Source organism: Hyperolius riggenbachi, chromosome 10 (assembly GCF_040937935.1).
Source record: "Hyperolius riggenbachi isolate aHypRig1 chromosome 10, aHypRig1.pri, whole genome shotgun sequence".
In the NCBI taxonomy this organism is placed as follows: domain Eukaryota; kingdom Metazoa; phylum Chordata; class Amphibia; order Anura; family Hyperoliidae; genus Hyperolius; species Hyperolius riggenbachi.
Window position 1 is genome coordinate 244220116 of NC_090655.1, and position 22292 is coordinate 244242407.

Consider the following 22292-nt stretch of genomic DNA (forward strand, 5'->3'; position numbering starts at 1 on the left):
TCAATCCAGCGTGTGTATATATCTTTAATAGTGCAGAGGAGAGAGGGAGGCTATGGGTGGGCTGGGGGGAGACACCCAGACTCAGAGAGGAAGACACAGGGTGGTCTGTAAGAAAATGATCCCTCCACAGGATGATCTGTGGCTCACTAGGCTGTTCTTCCCTTTCTCTGCCCTTACTATTCATGGTGCTGTCATCACCCACCTCTTCCTCTGACATCACATCCTTATCCACAAACCACGCCCCCAATAATCTCCCCCCTTCCACTAAATGTGTGTGTATTCCTCCCCTACCAACTAGAAAGGAAGGAAGACAGGCAGGCAGGCTGGCTGGAGGTGAGAGATCTGTTTATTTCTGTTTTATTATTATATTATTAAGCTTACTTATTGCTATTATTATATTTATGTACCTAGTATCAGCAGATTATCAAAATATTAGACAGAACTCTGAGTTTGGTTTTCCTGGGTTTCTGGTTTGAGATGAAGCATGCCAACAACATAATACAGAAGGAAAGACGCTTCCTCGCATATATACGGTACTCTATAGAGTCATTTACCCAATTGTGCGTCCTGATCTGCAGTACGGCTGTGTTAAGCCTTGTACAAACATACAGGGCATGTCGGCCAGCGGTAATCGGAACTTCGACCCCCAGGGCCGGATTTAAGACAAGGCCCCATAGGCCATGGCCTAGGGCACCACAGGATTAAGGGTGGGTGGGTGGGTGGGCAGCAGGCTATACTGGGGGTGAAGGAAGGGTCACCTGGCTATCAGTACTGGAGGGAGAGGGTCATCAGGCTATTTGGAAGAGGGAGGAGTGCTTCTTATACTAGAGGGAAGAGGGGTAAGGAGTCATCAGGCTACCTTTACTGGATGGAAGGGGGGATCATTAGGCTGTCTAAATTGGAGGAGTTGAGGGAAGGGTTATCTGTCTACCTATACTGGGGGCAGGGGGAGGTCATGTGGCTGCCTTTAATAGAGGTAAGGGTCAACAGGGTACCTATAATGGAGGAAGGAAGAAAGGTTCTCTGGCTACCTAAACTGAAGGGGGCGGCTGCTGACAGTGGCCTTGGGCGGTAAACAGTACAAATCCGGCCCTTTTGACCCCTCGAACAATAGCTTGCGGCCCATGCTACACAAATTCACCGTTAGCCCCTTGGCTAGTGATGTATTCTGTTAGCATGCAGGGGGGGAGAAGGGCCAATAGCATGAAAGAGGTGGCGGGGAGCAAGCTTGAGAAAAATTCCTGCAGACAGTGCTCAACCGAATTGCTCAGCGACACATTTGGACCACAGTACACATGCTAGATTCTCAGCAGAAATGGCCCTGACCAGCTCATACGGCCAAGAACAATCAAGCATTGATATGAAGCGTGAAAGTGTGTGCATTATGCCGCTGACCGGGAATCAGTACCCGATTCCCTTGGGCAACATTGCTGGCTGGCCTGTACAGACATTCTATAGCTATGGGGGGGGGGGGGGGGAGAGGCAGAGGGGCGACAGAATGGTGTATGTGTGACATCATGCGGGGGAGCAGCACAGATAATGCGATTGGCAGTGTGTTGATCTGCTAGACAGATCTCTTGGGGGTAAGGGGTCGCTGTACATATGTCTGACTATTGTTCCCCATAGTCAGGTGTGTGTACAGGCCTTAAGGCTCAGTTCCCACTTGAGCCGGATCAGTGGGAATGGACAGTGTAATGTCCACGTTGATGGTCCGGCTGCAGCCCGGGGCAGATGCATTTCTCCCAGGGCTCTGGAGTCTGAGTCGGGGCAATTTTGGGTATCTAGAGTCGGAGTCGGGAGAAAATGCACCGACTCCGACTCCTAATGAATTTAAACTGTAATTAAAATAGAAAGTATGATAAAATGTTCTATTTCTCAGATAATAGTCATCATAAATAATTTGTATATACAGTAATAGCTGTGGTTAGTCCACAAAAATAAAATAAACCAATCAAAAAATAGTTACTTGTGCGGCTTCAATAAAGCAGTCCCTGTATTTTTAAAGTCAGATATACATATCTGATTGTGACTGTACAGTATATATGATGTGTACACAGGAATCTCTTATATATACTAAATAACATCTATGCTGTAAGAATAAAGCCTGATGTGTAGCTGTGTCACTAATAGAGATGGTCAATGAAATGGAAATAATTCTGTGTTGATGCTGGTTTATGCAAATGTATGCACTCCCTTTGCTCATGAAATCAAATAATTTGATATGTTGTTAAAATTTGGTTTGGTGACTACGAATTAAAGGGTACCGGAGAGGGAAGAAAAGAAAAGTTTTATACATACCTGGGGCTTCTTCCAACCCCCTTCAGGCTAGTCAGCCCCTCGCTGTCCTTCTCCGCCACCTGGATCTTCTGCATTGAGTCCCGGTAATTCAGCCAGTCAGTGCAGTCCGGCCGCGTGCAGCTACCACAGCCAGGAACCTGCATTGTGCAATAGTGCTGCACAGGTGTAGTATGCTCCCAGAGGTGGAGTGTGTGCAAGCGCACTACGCCCGACTGGCTCAAGTACCTGGATTCATAGCAGAAGATCCAGGTGGCGGAGGAGGACAGCGAGGGACTGATTATCCTGAAGGCGGCTGGAGGAAGCCCCAAGTATGTATAAAACTTTAATTTCATCTCCACCTCATGCATCTCATTCCAGACTGGACTACCTGTTCTCAACAGCTACCATATTGCCCCTGCTGAGAGAAGCTGAAATACAACCCATTGCATGGTCAGACCACCAAGCAGTTGTCATAGAGATTGATTTATATTCCTATAGTCACAAGCCGAATTTCTGGAGACTAAACAAAACCCTATTACAAGACAAAGAACTCTTATCCAAATTTACAAAGGAGCTGCAAGCATACTTTGATACAAATGATGGTTCGGTCTCCTCTGTAGGGACACTCTGGGAAGCACATAAGGCTTTTATTAGAGGGTTATTCATCTCAGAAGCTACTAAGCGTAAAAAAACAATGTCATCTAAACTCCTAAATCTTCATTCAAAACTCAAACAGGCACAAAACCTCTATAGGGCCGACCCCTCCCAAACACATTACACTGCCTTACAAACTGTAAAATATGAAATGCAAACTCTCCAATCCGCACAATTAGAAAAAAGCCTGAGATGGACCAAACAACTTTTTTTTGAACGAGGCAATAAGCCCCACACCATTCTTGCTAGGAAACTCAACCCGAAATCATCCCAACCACTCATTCACTCAGTAAAAGACCCTCAGGGAATTACACATTTTCATCCTCAAAAGATTGCTCAAATCTTCACAGAATATTATCAGCAACTTTATAATCTCCCCCAACCGCCCAACCATTCTACGCATTTACTTAAAATTGATGAATTCCTAAGCCAACTGTCCCTACCAAAATTAACGGAAGATAATATCCGGCTCTTAAACTCCCCTATTACAACAGAGGAAATTTCAGAAATAATCAAACTCCTACCCTCCTCTAAAGCTCCTGGCCCTTACGGCTTAACATACTCCTACTACAAAAAGTTTAAACACATCCTTGCTCCCTATTTGACCATATTAGCCAACACACTTATGGATGGGCAAACTGTTCCTCAGTCATTCTTAAACTCCCTAATCACTATGATCCCTAAAGAAGGGAAGGATCCGCAACTCCCACAAAGCTACCGCCCAATATCCCTCTTGAATGCTGACCTTAAAATTATTACAAAAACTTTAGCTAATCGCCTGAACCCGATCCTCACAACTATGATCAACAATGACCAAGTGGGCTTTATAATGGGCCGTCAAGCAGGTGATAATACGAGGAAAGCAATCAATCTGATAGAACTAATGAACAGGTCCAACCGGCCCTCTCTGCTCCTGGGTTTGGACGCAGAGAAGGCCTTTGATAGGCTTTCCTGGTCATTCTTGTTCAAAGTTATGGAACACCAGGGATTTAGCGGACCTTTCCTAACCTTAATAAGATTCCTCTATTCTTCCCCATCCACCTCAGTTAAACTACCCTTTGCATCCCCAATACCTTTTCCCATTCTTAATGGTACACGCCAGGGATGCCCCCTCTCCCCTTTATTATTCGCCCTTAGTATCGAACCACTGGCGTGTGCAATACGACAGAACCCGGACATCACAGGAGTTAAACAAGGAACCAGAGAATATAAAATCTCGCTTTTCGCGGATGACATCCTGTTAACCTTGACTCAGCCTCTCACCTCACTCCCCATACTACATACTATATTAAGGAAATTTGAGTCCATCTCAGGCTTCAAACTCAATCAAGAAAAAACTGAAGCTCTCCCTATCAAGATCCCACAAAACTCACTTGATATCTTACAAAGCTCTTTCCATTATAATTGGAAGACACAGGCCATTAAATATTTAGGTATCAACCTAACCCACTCTTATTCTACCCTATATAAAGCGAATTTCCCATCTCTAATTCAGTCTATACTCTCAGATTTGCACAAATGGACTGCTTTTAAAATATCATGGATTGGCAGAATATATTCCCTCAAAATGAACATATTACCGCGGCTATTATATTTATTTGAGACCCTCCCTGTTAGAGTACCACCCTCACAACTCAGAATACTACAACGTGCCTTTTTAAAATTTGTTTGGAACAATTCCCATCCCAGAATTAACTCTACTATTCTAATGGCATCTCGGGAGCAAGGAGGTCTAGGATTACCCAACCTAAAACTGTACTACCAGGCGGCTCATTTAAGGCAACTCTCTGAATGGTCCGACCTTAAGGTATATACCAAATGGGGTCTCATTGAAGCAATGAGCATCTTCCCAATGTCCCTCCCAGCATTAATTTGGCCCCAGATTCCACCTAAGATCCCTACCGACCAGCTACTCCCTACCATCAAATTTACCTTACAAATATGGCGGGCAACTGCAAAAACGGCCAATCTTAGATCCCCCATATCTCCACTATATCCCATATTGGGAAATCCAGCCTTTATCCCTGGGATGGCAGAAGACTTTATGGCTAGATGGTATACTCTTAAATACACTAACTTCAGCAACTGGATAGATGTACTATCGGGAAATATTGTGACTAAAGAAAAATTAGAAGCCAAAATACAACTCACAGCTAAGCTCACTATGGAGTATAATCAAACCTATCATTTTCTAAGATCCCTCTCCAAAGGCAAAAGTCCCTTACTCGAATATACCCCATTTGAACGTCTATGTGATCACAAAGGGCATCAAAAAGGCCTCATCTCATCAATATACACTCTGTTACTTGATAAATCTGGCTCCATTAAACCCAAACATGTTTACATGACAAGATGGGAAAAAGCCTTAGGCCGACCCATAAGCTTGGAGGATTGGTCCTCTATATGGGAAAACGCCAAACATACTTCTATGTGCACACAGATAAAAGAAAACATTTACAAGATACTGTTTAGATGGTACAGAACCCCTGAAGTATTGGCTAAGATCTACCATGAACTTCCTAATACTTGTTGGAGGGGTTGTGGACATATAGGCACACTCGAACACATCTACTGGGCCTGCCCTGTCATTCAACCTCTATGGATAGAAATTCAAACCTTGATCCTAAACGTAACGGGTACTCATATTCCCATGGATCCTATATATATGCTGCTAGGTAAACCCATTCCTAAAACCAAAAAACACACCATGAGATTAATAACCCATATTTTGACGGCTACCAGACTCGCCCTGGCTTCACACTGGCGAAGTCTCTCTATTCCTTCAACTTCCGAAATTATGGCCAAAATTAGATGGACTAAACTGATGGAACTTTTAACAGCTATACTGCGAGACACAGAATCCAAGTATGATAAAATATGGGATCCATGGGAAACATACTTCCTGAACTACAACCCTCCATGATTATAATAGATATCTGCTCTATCAACCAGGACCTGAAGAAACTACGTCTTAAAATACCAGATAATAGACGAATGGACAGACCCACATAAATAGACCTATCTCTCTATCCCTTTTGTTTTTTTTTTTTCTTCTTACTCAGTTTTCTATTTTTCTATATTGCTCTCCCTTGAGCTAGAGTACTATAAGTCTCCATAGCTTTAAATATCATTTCGATATGAGCAGAAATAATTACTATTAGAATGATACCAATATGTCATAATTTTTTACTACTCACATTGCTTTCCCTTTTGTTTTTCATAAGAGACATTTGTATGTGTTTAAAATACATTGATCATGCACTATCTCTTATTCAGTTGTTTAAGCTATGTGAATTTCATCAATAAAAATTTGTGTTAAACGAAAAAAAAAAAACTTTAATTTCATCTGTCTCAGGTGTACTTTGTTACACAGTAGTACTATACTCTACATATGCACTCCCCAGAGAGCTGCAGGGAATCCACTGAGAATGTTGTGCACATTGAACACAGAGGTGTGGTCTATCACCCATAAATCTGGTTCAGATTGTACATGAATGTGTAATAGAGGAAGAATAGCCTCATTCCCCACTCTTACATGTACCCACAGTTACATTGCCTAGGGCCTGATCCATGTTCAGATTGTGCATGAAGAATGTGTAATAGAGGAAGAATCCCCTCATTCCCCTGCAGAGTACCTGCACATCACTCTTACATGTACCCACAGTTACATTGCCTAGGGCTTGATAGATGTTCTTTGTTCCTGTCTTCTACAAGTACTCTTACCAAGGACTAGTTTTAGTCTATGACTAAAAGTATTAGAGGAAGAAGATCAGCCGACTAGCCAGGTAACTGGTATTGTTTAAAAGGGAAGCCTCCATATCCCTCTCACTTCAGTTGTATTTTAAAATTCCTAGGCGTTGGCAGTTAAGAGATGCATTTCATGTTACATACTTTCAATCAACAAAATTGTAATATACAAATTAGAGGAGTTGGAGTCGAGGAGTCTGAGAAATCCGAACCTGAGGAGTCGGTGGATTTTTGTACCGACTCCACAGCCCTGGTTTCTTCCATAGGCTATGTGAGGAAACGCATCCGCCTCCCTGGGATTATTGCGGACTCCACAGAACTGCGTTCTGCTTACCGCAACGTATCTCAAGGATCCGTTGCAGAGTGACAAGTGTGAATGACTCCTATTTATAAAATAGGAGCCATTCACTGTCTGTTTACCATTGAGTGTAGAACGGACAAAAAATATCTGCTCTCCACTGAAGTGGGAACATAGCCTAATGCCTGGTACACACGCTGCAATTTCCCATCAGATACATTGAGTCAATTATTTCTGATAGGGCCGACATGATATCCGATTGTTTTTGTGATCGATTTTCTGATCATTTCCATACAAAAGTGTTCAGTAAGATGATCAGAAATCGGAAATTATCGATTCGACCCATCTATCTGACAGGAAATTGCATGGAGTGTACCAGGCATTTGGTTGATGTGGGCAACAAGAATTTAGAAATCCCATACAGGTCCTCATAACGAGGCAGATAATATCCCACTAAAGTAAATGGTTGCTTTGTTTAAAGGACAACTGAAGTGAGAAGTATATAGAGGCTGCCATTTTTATTTCCTTTTATACAATACCTGTTGCCTTGCAGTCCTGCTGGTCTATTAGGATTCAGAAGTGTCTGAATAATGTCTGAAAAAAGAATGAAGCTAATCTTTCAGATCTGACAATAATGTCAGCAACACCTGATCTGCTGCATGCTTGTTCAGTGTTTATGGCTAAAAGTATTAGAGGCAGAGGATCAGCAGGATAGCCAGGCAAATGGGATTGCTTAAAAGGAAAGAAAAATGGCAACCTCCATATCTCTCTTGCTTCAGTTGCCCTTTAAAGGATACCCGAAGTGACATTGTGACATGATGAGATAGACATGTGTTTATACAGTGCCAGGCACACAAATATCTATGCTGCGTTCCTATTTTTCTTTCTCTGTCTGAAAGAGTTAAATATCAGGTATGTAAGTGGCTGACTCAGTCCTGACTCAGATAGGAAGTGACTACAGTGTGACCCTCACCGATAAGAAATTCTAACTATAAAACACTTTCCTAGCAGAAAATGGCTTCTGAGAGCAAGAAAGAGATAATCTTATCAGTGAGGGTCACACTGTAGTCACTTCCTGTCTGAGTCAGGACTGAGTCAGCCACTTACATACCTGATATTTAACTCTTTCAGACAGAGAAAGAAAAAAAGGAACACAGCTTAGTTCCTTGTGTGCTAGGCACTGTACAGACACATGTCTATCTCATCATGTCACATGTCACTTCGGGTATCCTTTAAAGACCAGTGTCTGACCACCATTGTGTAGTTGTCATGTACTATACAGCCCAGATAACTCCCATTTTATCCTCCATCTACAGAGAGGTCCGTACTGTACAGATGACATTACCTTGTCAGTGAGGATGAAGGAGGAACAGAGTCACTTGGCTAAGAGGATCCTGAACCTCACCATGGAGATGATTTACCTGCTGACTGGACAGGTGAGGGGTCTCATTCCCAGGCTAGACTTGCTCTACTATTTGTCCAGTAGAGGATATGAGGGACCTTCCTACTTAAAATATAAGGACTTTAAAGCAAATCACACCAAATTCACATGACTAGGATTCTGGGATGTCATAATAATTTTAATCTGCCAAATAGGTTTGCACTTAAAAGGAATTTGAGTTGTCAGTTGCTTAAAGCAAATCAGAAGTGACCCTGAAAAACAAGTTAGATACGCACCTATGTAGAGGGAAGGTTCTAGATCCTGTAGGGCCTTACTGGTCCCCTCTCTGTGCCCTCGTTTCACTGCTGTCCCCTATTGAAATTCCATGCCTTCTTGACTCACATCCCAGAAGATGGGCACATCCATACTACACATGTGCAAGGCCAGATTCTCGTCTCCACAGTGTTCCCCTACAGTAAAGTAGTGGTGTCTAGCCGCACTCCCCTAGTTGTATGTAAGGAGATCCAGCCACCAGAGTACCAGGTGGCAATCGACAATTTGTATAGCAAAAGGATCAGCACACTCAGTGGTATAATTCAAAACGTCAAGCTCTTTTAATACAAAAAAAAGTTACCATAAATACACTTTGTGTTCAACAAGGACCAGCAACTTACAGTAGATAAGCGCCAAAGTCCATCAAATGCCTGGTGGCCAACTTATAGTATAAAAGTCAGTGAGGGAAGTGCACATTTATCAGCTGGAAGACGGGCTGCTGCCCGAAACAGAATTAGGCCAATGTCTGTCGCCTGCTTTGAGACACATTTTTCCTGGGAAGTGTGGATCTTGGACTCAATTCCCCATGGACTTTTTAAAAGAGCTTGAAGTTTTGCAATATACTACTGAGTGTGCTGATCCTTTTGTTATACAAATCCACAGTGTTCCCCCGGCTCTTCTTTGGAAGTACTCAAGGATACAAGTGCTTCTAAAACCTTCACGAGAACTCCAAAGACATTTTTGACCAGTTGGTCGAGCAATGTCAACGGTAGGACAGCGGTGATTCGAGGGCATGGAGAGAAAACTGGGAAGGCTCTATGGCATCCAGAGCCTTTCCTCTACATACTGTAGGTGAGTATCTAGCTTTTTTCTTAGGGTCGCTTCAGTATTGCTTTAAAGGACAAAGACAATATTACACAAGGTAAGCCAGTATAACTCATGACATCACCCACCTCTCTATCAATAAAAGATTGACCTGACTAGAGAGATGAGGAGGTACCTGAGAGAGTCACATGATGTTGCTCCTCTCTGTCCATAAAATATCAAATTCACTGGAGAGGTTAGGAGGAATCTGTGAATGTGCATAAGACATCTGTTCTTGTTTCTTTATAACAGGAGTATGAAGCATTAAAAAACTCATCTAGTAAAATATTAACACTCAGAAGTCCTCCAAATGGAGCACCACCCATCATAATGTCTCCACATTACCCCCTGACTTCATATTCTCTGAAGAAGATCCTGGACATCACCAACAAGATGATGGAGCTGCTGACAGGAGAGGTAAGCAGTGTTAGGAATTGTGGGATATAAATTGTGTAACAGCAAGAGATATGTCCGGACGGTGACTATACCATTGTGTGTGTCAGGTTCCAGTAAGGTGTCAGGATGTCACTTTGTATTTCTCCGTGGAGGAGTGGCAGTATATAGAAGGACACAAGGACCTCTATAAGGACATCATAATGGATGACCACCAGACCTTCAGTTATGTCAAGATGAAAGATCATACATTACATATGACGGAGAGATTATTGGATTTCACCCTGAAGATCATCAACCTGCTGACTGGAGAGGTGAGGAGGAGTTCAGGAGGTCACATGACATAATTAATATAAATAAAGGAGTTGGCTAAAGAGGTAATTCTAGGTATTCTAGGATTTAGATATTTGTTATTGTGTTACACAGAATTGTGCCCTGATACAGAAGGCATCTGCTGAGCAAAACACACTGAAAATAAGTCAACAATTGTCTGCAAAACTGATAAACTGTCAAAACCCCAGGACCATGTCCTCTCCATTCTCCCCGATACCTCAGAACCACAAACAAGAGATTCTACTAGTGACTAAAGAGATTAATCAGCTACTGACAGGAGAGGTGAGCAGTGCTAAGAATTATGGGACAGTATGCAGTAACAGCAAGTGATGTGTCTGGGTGGTGACTGTATCATTGTTTTTATCAGGTTCCTATGAAATTCCAGGATTTTGCTGTCTATTTGTCCATAGTGGAATGGCAGTATTTAGAAGAACACAAGGACCTCTACAAGGACAGCATGTTGGAGAGTCAGCAAACCTTCACTTCATCAGGTGAGATAAGGCCCTTTGCTTTTCATAAGAACATCAGTTGTGTCCCTACCCAACTACCTGATGTGTGGGGAGAAAATGATGTAGAGATACTATAAACCATGTTAAGGTCTCAATTCTATTTTACAATATAACATCATGGTCCTAGTATATGAAAAGATAAACTCTATGCATGGTCCATTTCCATTCCTCAGCATAACATCATAGTACCAGCAAATGAGGAGGAGGTACTGTACAACATATGAAAGGCTCATCTCCATTCCTCAGTATAACATCATAGCACCAACGAATGAGGAGGAGATACTGTACACCATATGAAAGGCCCATCTCCATTCCTCAATATAACCTCATAGTACCAACAAATTAGGAGGAGATACTGTACACTATATGAAAGGCCCATCTTCATTCCTCAGTATTACATCATAGTGCCAACAAATGAGGAGGAGATACTGTACACCATATGAAAGGCCTGTCTCCATTCCTCAGTATTACATCATAGTGCCAACAAATGAGAAGGAGATACTGTACACCTTATGAAAGGCACATCTCCATTCCTCAGTATAACATCATAGTACCAACAAATGAGAAAGGGATACTGTACACCATATGAGAGGCCCATCTCCATTCCTCAGTATAACATCATAGTACCAGGGCAGTTTCTAGGCTAAAATGTACCCAGGGCGAGGGTGTAAAAATTGCGCCCCCAGTATAGGTTAATTAGGTAGGTGCCCCCCAATACAGGTTAATTAGTTAGGTGCCCCCAAGTATAGGCTAGATAGGTAGCTGCCCTCCATGGTAGGTAGGTAGGTAGGTGGGTGCACCCCATGGTAGGTAGGTAGGTAGGTGCCCCCAGTATAGGTTAATTAGGTAGGTGCCCCCAGTATAGGTTAATTAGGTAGGTGACCCCCAGTATAGGTTAGATAGGTAGCTGCCCCCCAGGGTAGGTAGGTATGTGCCCCCCAGTATAGGTTAATTAGGTAGGTGCCCCCAGTATAGGTTAATTAGGTAGGTGCCCCCCAGTATAGGTTAGATAGCTGCCCCCCCAGGGTAGGTAGGTAGGTGACACCCCCCCCCCAAATAATAGAGGGGCCGCAGCCGCGGGGAGGGCAGCCCGACCTCTCCCTCCCTTCCTCTCTGGGCCGCCCTCCGTGCTCCCCCCTCCGATGCAGAGCGCAGCAGGGAAGCGCTGTAATAATAGTCACATCTCACCTCCCAGGTTCCAATCGCTGGTCACTAGCCGATGATCTTCTCTCTGCATACACGCCGATACACACGCTGCTACCTGTTTAGCCGGAAGCAGCATGTGTATCAGCGTGTGCGCAGAGGAGACCAGCGGCTAGTGACCGGCGATTGGAACCTGGGAGGTGAGTTGTTACTATTAGCGCTTCCCTGCTGTGCTCTGCATCGGAGGGGGGAGCACGGAGGGCGACCCGGAGATGAAGGGAGGGAGAGGTCGGGCTGTCCTCCCCACGACTGACTTCCCCCTCCATTACAGCGCCCCCCTTCTTCAGCGCTCAGGGCGCCCGCACGGGCCGCACGGCCCTAGAAATGGCCATGCATAGCACCAACAAATGACGAGGAGATACTGTACACCGTATGAAAGGCCCATCTCCATTCCTCAGTATAACATCATAGCACCAACAAATGAGGAGGAGATACTGTACACCATATGAAAGGCTAATCTCCATTCCTCAGTATAACATCATAGTACCAACAAATGAGGAGGAGATACCGTACACCATATGAAAGGCCCATCTCCATTCCTCAGTATAACATCATAGTACCAACAAATGAGGAGGAGATACTGTACACCATATGAAAGGTCCATCTCCATTCCTTGGTATAGCATCATAGTACCAACAAATGAGGAGGAGATACTGTACACCATATGAAAGGCCCATCTCCATTCCTTGGTATAACATCATAGTACCAACAAATGAGGAGGAGATACTGTACACCATATGAAAGGCCCATCTCCATTCCTCAGTATAACATCATAGTACCAACAAATGAGGAGGAGATACTGTACACCATATTAAAGGCCCATCCCCATTCCTCAGTATAACATCATAGTACCAACAAATGAGGACGAGATACTGTACACCATATGAAAGGCTCATCTCCATTCCTCAGTATAACATCATAATACCAACAAATGAGGAGGAGATACTGTACACCTTCAAAAACTAGGAGATTTGTTGCATTGTTAGAAGAGAAAACATAAAAACCTATGTTTTGCACTGCCATTTGGTTGGCATGTGTGTGTATTTGTATTACATTAAGGGAGAGCTCCATCTCTCACTCTGTGCACCTTATTGCAACACTAACACTGACATTAACCACTTGAGGACCTAGGGCTTTACCCCCCTTAAGGACCGGCCACTTTTTTTCCCTTCAGACCACTGCAGCTTTCACGGTTTATTGCTCGCTCATACAACCTACCACCTAAATGAATTTTGGCTCCTTTTCTTGTCACTAATAAAGCTTTCTTTTGGTGCTATTTGATGGCTCCTGCGATTTTTACTTTTTATTATATTCATCAAAAAAGACATGAATTTTGGCAAAAAAATGATTTTTTTAACTTTCTGTGCTGACATTTTTCAAATAAAGTAAAATTTCTGTATACTTGCAGCGCGAAAAATGTGGACAAACATGTTTTTGATTAAAAAAAAAACCATTCAGTGTATATTTATTGGTTTGGGTAAAAGTTATAGCGTTTACAAACTATGGTGCAAAAAGTGAATTTTCCCATTTTCAAGCATCTATGACTTTTCTGACCACCTGACATGTTTCATGAGGGGCTAGAATTCCAGGATAGTATAAATAACCCCCAAATGACCCCATTTTGGAAAGAAGAAATCCCAAAGTATTCACTGAGAGGCATAGTGAGTTCATAGAAGATATTATTTTTTGTCACGAGTAAGCGGAAAATGACACTTTGTGACATAAAAAAAAAAAAAGTTTCCATTTCTTCTAACTTGCGACAAAAAAAATGAAATCTGCCACGGACTCACCATGCCCCTCTCTGAATACCTTGAAGTGTCTATTTTCCAAAATGTGGGGTGTGTTTACTGTCCTGACATTTTGGGGGGTGCTAAATTGTAAGCACCCCTGTAAAGCCTAAAGGTGCTCATTGAACTTTGGACCCCTTAGCGCAGTTAGGCTGCAAAAAAGTGCCACACATGTGGTATTGCCGTACTCAGGAGAAGTAGTATAATGTGTTTTGGGGTGTATTTTTACACATACCGATGCTGGGTGGGAGAAATATCTCTGTAAATGACAATTTTTTAATTTTTTTTACACACAATTGTCCATTTACAGAGATCTTTCTCCCACTCAGCATGGGTATGTGTAAAAATACACCCCAAAACACATTATACTACTTCTCCTGAGTACGGCGATACCACATGTGTGACACTTTTTTGCAGCCTAGGTGCGCTAAGGGGCCCAACGTCCTAATCACAGGTCATTTTGAGGCATTTGTTTTCTAGAACTCGTCATACACCTAACAGAATACATTGGGGTGTCTTTTTTCTACCACGTGTGGCACTTTTTTGCACCCTAACTGCGCTAAGGGGCCCAAAGTCCAATGAGTACCTTTAGGATTTCACAGGTCATTTTTGTTTCAAGACTACTCCTCACGGTTTAGGGCCCCTAAAATGCCAGGGCAGTATAGGAACCCCACTAATGACCCCATTTTAGAAAGAAGACACCCCAAGGTATTCCTTTAGGAGTATGGTGAGTTCATAGAAGTTTTTATTTTTTTGTCACAAGTTAGCGGAAATTGATTTTAATTGTTTTTTTTCACAAAGTGTCATTTTCCGCTAACTTGTGACAAAAAATAAAATCTTCTATGAACTCACCATACTCCTAACGGAATACCTTTGGGTGTCTTCTTTCTAGAATGGGGTCATTTGTGGGGTTCCTATGCTGCCCTGGCATTTTAGGGGCCCTAAACCGTGAGGAGTAGTCTTGAAACCAACAATGTCGCAAAATGACCTGTGAAATCCTAAAGGTACTCATTGGACTTTGGGCCCCTTAGCGTACTTAGGGTGTAAAAAAGTGCCACATATGTGGTACCGCCGTACTCAGGAGAAGTAGTATAATGTGTTTTGGGGTGTATTTTTACACATACCCATGCTGGGTGGGAGAAATATCTCTGTAAATGACAATTGTTTGATTTTTTTTTACACACAATTGTCCATTTACAGAGAGATTTCTCCCACCCAGCATGGGTATGTGTAAAGATACACCCCAAAACACATTATACTACTTCTCCTGAGTACGGCGATACCACATGTGTGACACTTTTTTGCAGCCTAGGTGCGCTAAGGGGCCCAACGTCCTAATCACAGGTCATTTTGAGGCATTTGTTTTCTAGAACTCGTCATACACCTAACAGAATACATTGGGGTGTCTTTTTTCTAAAATGGGGTCAGTTTGTGGGGTTCCTATACCGCCCTGGCATTTTACGGGCCCAAAACCGTGAGTAGTCTGGAAACCAAATGTCTCAAAATGACTGTTCAGGGGTATAAGCATCTGAAAATTTTGATGACAGGTGGTCTATGAGGGGGCGAATTTTGTGGAACCGGTCATAAGCAGGGTGGCCTTTTAGATGACAGGTTGTATTGGGCCTGATCTGATGGATAGGAGTGCTAGGGGGTGACAGGAGGTGATTGATGGGTGTCTCAGGGGGTGGTTGGAGGGGAAAATAGTTGCAATCAATGCACTGGGGAGGTGATCGGAAGGGGGTCTGAGGGGGATCTGAGGGTTTGGCCGAGTGATCAGGAGCCCACACGGGGCAAATTAGGGCCTGATCTGATGGGTAGGTGTGCTAGGGGGTGACAGGAGGTGATTGATGGGTGTCTCAAGGTGTGATTAGAGGGGGGAATAGATGCAAGCAATGCACTGGCGAGGTGATCAGGGCTGGGGTCTGAGGGCGTTCTGAGGGTATGGGCGGGTGATTGAGTGCCCTAGGGGCAGATAGGGGTCTAATCTGATGGGTAGCAGTGACAGGGGGTGATTGATGGGTAATTAGGGAAGGACAGATGTAAATAATGCCCTGGCGAATTGATAAGTGGGGGTCTGAGGGCAATCTGAGCGTGTAGGCGGGTGATTGGGTGCCCGTAAAGGGGCAGATTAGGGTCTGATCTGATGGGTAACAGTGACAGGTGGTGATAGGGGGTGATTGATGGGTAATTAGTGGGTGTTTAGAGGAGACAATAGTTGTAAACACTGCGCTTGGGTGGTGATCTGATGTTGGATCTGCGGGCGATCTATTGCTGTGGGTGATCAGATTGCCCGCAAGGGGCAGGTTAGGGGCTGATTGATGGGTGGCAGTGACAGGGGGTGATTGATGGGTGGCAGTGACAGGGGGTGATTGATGGGTGATTGATGGGTGATTGACAGGTGATTGACAGGTGATCAGTGGGTTATTACAGGGAAGGACAGATGTAAATAATGCCCTGGCGAATTGATAAGGGGGGGTCTGAGGGCAATCTGAGCGTGTAGGCGGGTGATTGGGTGCCCGCAAGGGGCAGATTAGGGTCTGATCTGATGGGTAACAGTGACAGGTGGTGATAGGGGGTGATTGATGGGTAATTAGTGGGTGTTTAGAGGAGAGAATAGATGTAAACACTGCGCTTGGGTGGTGATCTGATGTCGGATCTGCGGGCGATCTATCGGTGTGGGTGGGTGATCAGATTGCCCGCAAGGGGCAGGTTAGGGGCTGATTGATGGGTGGCAGTGACAGGGGGTGATTGACGGGTGATTGATGGGTGATTGACAGGTGATTGACAGGTGATTGACAGGTGATCAGGGGGGATAGATGCATACAGTACACGGGGGGGGGGTCTGGGGGGGGGGGTCTGGGAAGAATATGAGGGGTGGGGGGGGGGTGATCAGGAGGGGGCAGGGGGCAGGGGGGGTAATAAAAAATAGCGTTGACAGATAGTGACAGGGAGTGATTGATGGGTGATTAGGGGGGTGATTGGGTGTAAACATGGGTCTGGGGGGTGGGCAGGGGGGATCCTGAGGGGTGCTGTGGGCGATCTGGGGCGGGGGGGGGGGGGAATCAGTGTGCTTGGGTGCAGACTAGGGTGGCTGCAGCCTGCCCTGGTGGTCCCTCGGACACTGGGACCACCAGGGCAGGAGGCAGCCTGTATAATACACTTTGTAAACATTACAAAGTGTATTATACACTTTGTATGCGGCGATCGTCTATTTAACATCCCACCGGGTGATTGAGTGCCCTAGGGGCAGATAGGGGTCTAATCTGATCGGTAGCAGTGACAGGGGGTGATTGATGGGTAATTAGTGGGTGTTTAGGGTAGAGAACAGATGTAAACACTGCACTTGGGAGGTGATCGGACGTCGGATCTGCGAGCGATCTATTGGTGTGGGTGGGTGTTTAGATTGCCCGCAAGGGGCAGGTTAGGGGCTGATTGATGGGTGGCAGTGACAGCGGGTGATTGATGGGTGGCAGTGACAGGGGGTGATTGATGGGTGGCAGTGACAGGGGGTGATTGATGGGTGATTGATAGGTGATTGACAGGTGATTGACAGGTGATCAGTGGGTTATTACAGGGAAGGACAGATGTAAATAATGCCCTGGCGAATTGATAAGGGGGGGTCTGAGGGCAATCTGAGCGTGTAGGCGGGTGATTGGGTGCCCGCAAGGGGCAGATTAGGGTCTGATCTGATGGGTAACAGTGACAGGTGGTGATAGGGGGTGATTGATGGGTAATTAGTGGGTGTTTAGAGGAGAGAATAGATGTAAACACTGCGCTTGGGTGGTGATCTGATGTCGGATCTGCGGGCGATCTATCGGTGTGGGTGGGTGATCAGATTGCCCGCAAGGGGCAGGTTAGGGGCTGATTGATGGGTGGCAGTGACAGGGGGTGATTGACGGGTGATTGATGGGTGATTGACAGGTGATTGACAGGTGATTGACAGGTGATCAGGGGGGATAGATGCATACAGTACACAGGGGGGGGGGGGGGGTCCTGGGGGGGGGGGGGTCTGGGGAGAATATGAGGGGTGGGGGGGGGGTGATCAGGAGGGGGCAGGGGGCAGGGGGGGTAATAAAAAATAGCGTTGACAGATAGTGACAGGGAGTGATTGATGGGTGATTAGGGGGGTGATTGGGTGTAAACATGGGTCTGGGGGGTGGGCAGGGGGGATCCTGAGGGGTGCTGTGGGCGATCTGGGGCGGGGGGGGGGGGGGGAATCAGTGTGCTTGGGTGCAGACTAGGGTGGCTGCAGCCTGCCCTGGTGGTCCCTCGGACACTGGGACCACCAGGGCAGGAGGCAGCCTGTATAATACACTTTGTAAACATTACAAAGTGTATTATACACTTTGTATGCGGCGATCGTCTATTTAACATCCCACCGGCGCTTCCGTATGGCCGGCGGGATGTTGCGGCGGGTGAGCGGCGACAGGCGGAGGCGGAGGATCGCGTCACGGATGACGCGATCGCTCCGCCCATGCCCCTACAAGGACCGCCGCCATTTGTCTATACGGTGGTCCTTGCGGGGTCCACTTCCCGGCCGCCATTTGTCAATACGGCGGTCGGGAAGTGGTTAAAACACAAGTGCCCAAACCTAAGTACCGTACTCCCCTCAAGCGCTTCCCAGCCCCCACATCAATGTGATACTACTGATCAGCACTGCAGGGGCACTGCCCTTGAAGCATCAATTCTCTCAGCTGATTATTCCAGATACAAGAAGAGCCATGCATGCAATATCAGATGATGTGGGACAGTACAGAGACCCAGGTGCTGTACTAACTGAGAGAGAACTTGTAATTTCCCATACTCCTATCTACAGATGCCACCTGGCCAGTGCACTAACTGGAGGGTGTGGTAGGGGCGTGGCTTGGGGGTGTGATGTGTATTGATAGGTGGAGTTTAACCACTTAAGGACCGGGCTGTTTTGCTCAGATCTGTGCTGCTTGGGCTCTCCAGCCCGCAGCACAGATCAGCTTTGAGGCAGGGCGATCAGACTCCCCCCCCCCCCCCCTTATTTCCCCACTAGGGGGATGTCCTGCTATGGGGTGCCTGATCACCACCGGCTGTTTGTGTTTTGCGGGGGGGGGGGGGGGCAGCGATTCCCAGCTTTCCTCTCCTTTCTTCCCTCCCCTCCTTCCTATGGGTGGCACAGGACGACGATCCGTCCTGCACCGCCTCTGATAGGCTTCAGCCTATCAGATGCCGGCGTTCCCCGGCCAATCAGAGGCCGGGGATGGCCGATCTCCTTTACGGCGCTTCCCCGCATGTTTATATTTCGCCTGCGAGCCGCGAGACACCCTCCGTGAACTGACATGGAAAGGCTGCTCGAACGAGCGGCCGTTTCCATGTACAACCACCTACGACCTGCCGCCGCCTATCGGCGTTAGGTGGTCGTTAAGTAGTTGAAGTGACAAATTTTTTTTTATCTGTATCTTCCTGAGGAGTTAGTGCATCTCTGGAAAATTTCTAGGCCACCATACATGACCTCAAACTGCAAAATATGAAACAGTCACGTGCGTGTAACATTTTCTCTCCAGCAGGGGGATACAATGCCAAGGACACCGCAGTGGGACGACTTATGACACATCCTGGTGACACTGCAGAAGATAATGCGGTCACACAATGTTCTCCAGGAGGCAACCTCGATACTGGAAACACAGATGACGGAGGTTACAGTGCACATATAGGAGTGGCTCCCTCTAGTGGTGAGAAGTCTTATGAGAAATCACAATCTGTCTCCTCAGATATCCATTCACAATATCTCAGCGCTGATACAGCAACAGATCCGATTAATCTGGAAGGATCTTCTTGTTATGCACCTGATAGCACCACACATAGAGACAATCAGAGATTTGCATGTCCTGAATGCAGCAAATGCTGTAAATCTGGAGCAGCTCTTGCTGCACACCAGAGGATGCACTCACTAAAATCTCAACTGTCATGTTCAGAGTGTGGGAAATGTTTTAGTAAAAAAGGAAATCTTCTTGTGCATGAGAGAATTCATACAGGAGAGCAACCTTTTTGTTGTTCAGAGTGTGGGAAATGTTTTCGTCACAAAGGAAACCTTCTAAGGCACCAGAGAAGTCACTCAGGAGAGCGTCCTTATTCCTGTTCAGACTGTGGGAAATGTTTCAGTGAGAAAGGAACACTTGTTATACATGAGAGATGTCACACGGGAGAGCTTCCTTTTTCTTGTGTAGAGTGTGGAAAATGTTTCAGGCACAAACGGCAGCTTCTTATACATGAGAGAAGTCACACAGGAGAGCAGCCTTTCTCCTGTACAGAGTGTGAGAAATGGTTTAATCAAAAAGGACATCTTCTTGTACACAAGAGAATTCACACGGGGGAGCGTCCATTTTCCTGTTTGGAGTGTGGGAAATGTTTCAGTGAGAAAGGAACTCTCCTCAAACATAAAAGAAGTCACACAGGCGAGCGTCCTTTTTCATGCTCAGAGTGTGGGAAATGCTTTAGTTTGAGGGGAACACTCCTTAAGCACAAGAGAAGTCATACAGGTGAGCGGCCTTTCTCTTGTTTAGAGTGCGGGAAATGTTTCAGTGACAGCGGATCCCTACTTGTGCACCAGAGAAGTCACGGTGAGCGGCCTTTTTCCTGTTCAGAGTGTGGGAAAAGTTTTAGTGAAAAACGAAAACTCCTTATACACAGCAGAAGCCACACAGGGGAGCGTCCCTTTTCTTGTTCCCAGTGTGGTAAGTGTTTCAGTTCCAAAGGAAACTTTCTTAGACACCAGAGAAATCACACAGGAGCGCGTCCTTTTTCCTGTTCAGTGTGCGGGAAATGTTTTAGCCAAAAAGGAGACCTTGTCTTACATGAGAGACGTCACACTGGTGAGCGTCATTTCCCATGCTCGGATTGTGGGAAAAGCTTTACTCTAAAAGGAGATCTTATTATACATGAGAGAAGTCACACAGGAGAGCAGCCATTTTCTTGTTCTGAGTGTGGGAAATGTTTCAGTCAAAAAGGAAACCTTCTTAGACATCACAGAAGTCACACAGGAGAGCGGCCTTTTGCCTGTTCACTGTGTGGGAAATGTTTCAGCCAAAAAGGAGACCTTCTTATACATGAGAGAAACCACACAGATCAGCGTCCTTTTTCATGCTCAGAGTGTGGGAAATGTTTCAGTAAAAAGAGAGACCTACTTATACATGATAGAAGCCACACAGGTGAGCGTCCCTTTTCCTGTTTTGAGTGTGGTAAATGTTTCAGTCAAAAAGGAAACCTTCTTCGACACCAGAGAGTTCATGCTTTTTTCTGTTCAGAGAGTGAGAAATGTTTCAGTCCTGGTGGGCACCATGTTGCCCGTGAGAGAAGTCACATGCCTGAGTGGCGATATTCCTGTTGAGAGTGTGGGAAATGTTTCAGTGAGAAAATATTCCTCTGTACACACAAGCCAGGGTCACACGGGTGAGCGTCCTTATCCTGACTGAGAGAAGACGAGGCACAGCTGAGAAGAAACATTCACGGGATGAACCAATTTCAATTAATACAACAATTATCATGAAGTCCAGCCATAAGAAAAGTGGCATTTAAATGAAAGATACTAGACACACCTCCTGGTTTTGTATCCACCCACACTGATCTAATGAGGGCTCCACGCCCTGGAATGTCCAAGTAGCAAGGGGATATGTTAAAATTTAACTCTGCTTTTGTGATTCACACCCCTTTGCTTTGTTCTGCACCAGGTTTTCATCCTTCCTCCCCCATCCATAGCAACAGAACATGTCATTAGGCTGTAGCCTAGTGATGCATCTCTCTAAAGCATTTCTAAAGAAAACTGATCCCCGCGGCGATGATCCTTCAGCATGTATAAGTACCTTAACCGAGCCATCTTCACCTCGATTCACAAGTCTTTGTTCATCTAGAACAGGGTGTCAAACTTAATCACATAAGTGGCCAAAATGTAAAACATAGTCTAAGTCGTGGGCCAAATTTTTAAATGAGGCTTTAACACTTTTTTGAACAGTCTAAAGATGAAGTGATGTAATTTCAGTGACCATTGGAGAGTGGCTTCTCCTTCTACTGAGTAACACAGTGGAGCAGTTTAATATTTACCTGCTCTAGCACTGGTTCAAGCTCCTCTGATCTTCCTGGCTCCTCAGGCCTGTCGTGATTGGAAAAAGCACAGAGCGTGTGACTGCCTGGGAAAACAGAAAAGATGCAATGCATTGCGAAAGAAGGTATAGATTATACTGCTCTGCTGTACTACTCTGCTAACAGCCCTCTTCATAAAGACTAGCAGCCCCCTTCATACAGACTAACAGAGCCCTCTTCATCTACACTAAGGCCAGAAACCCACTAGGAGCGCATTCTAAGCACCAGTGAGTTGAAAAAGCTCTTGCTAATGCAATGTTATGGGGGATTTTTATAAAATCTCCTAGTGGGTTTCTGGCCGAACAGAGCCCTCTTCATCTAGACTAACAGAGCCCTCTTCATCTAGACTAATGGTGTCCTCTTCATCTAGACTAACAGCATCCTCTTCATTTAGACTAACAGAGCCCTCTTCATCTAGACTAATGGTGTCCTATTCATCTAGACTAACAGCTTCCTCTTAATTTAGA

General features: G+C 45.3%; 1 protein-coding gene across 1 annotated transcript; it reads left to right on the forward strand.

Moving 5' to 3' along the window:
* Positions 1-270: 270 nt before the first annotated feature.
* LOC137535082 (zinc finger protein 271-like) lies at positions 271-22292 on the forward strand. Its single transcript, XM_068256869.1, has 7 exons — positions 271-333; positions 8293-8412; positions 9747-9911; positions 9998-10201; positions 10314-10502; positions 10588-10711; positions 19254-22292. The coding sequence occupies exons 2-7, from the start codon at positions 8335-8337 to the stop codon at positions 21074-21076; spliced, it is 2583 nt and encodes an 860-aa protein (XP_068112970.1). The 5' UTR covers positions 271-333; positions 8293-8334; the 3' UTR covers positions 21077-22292.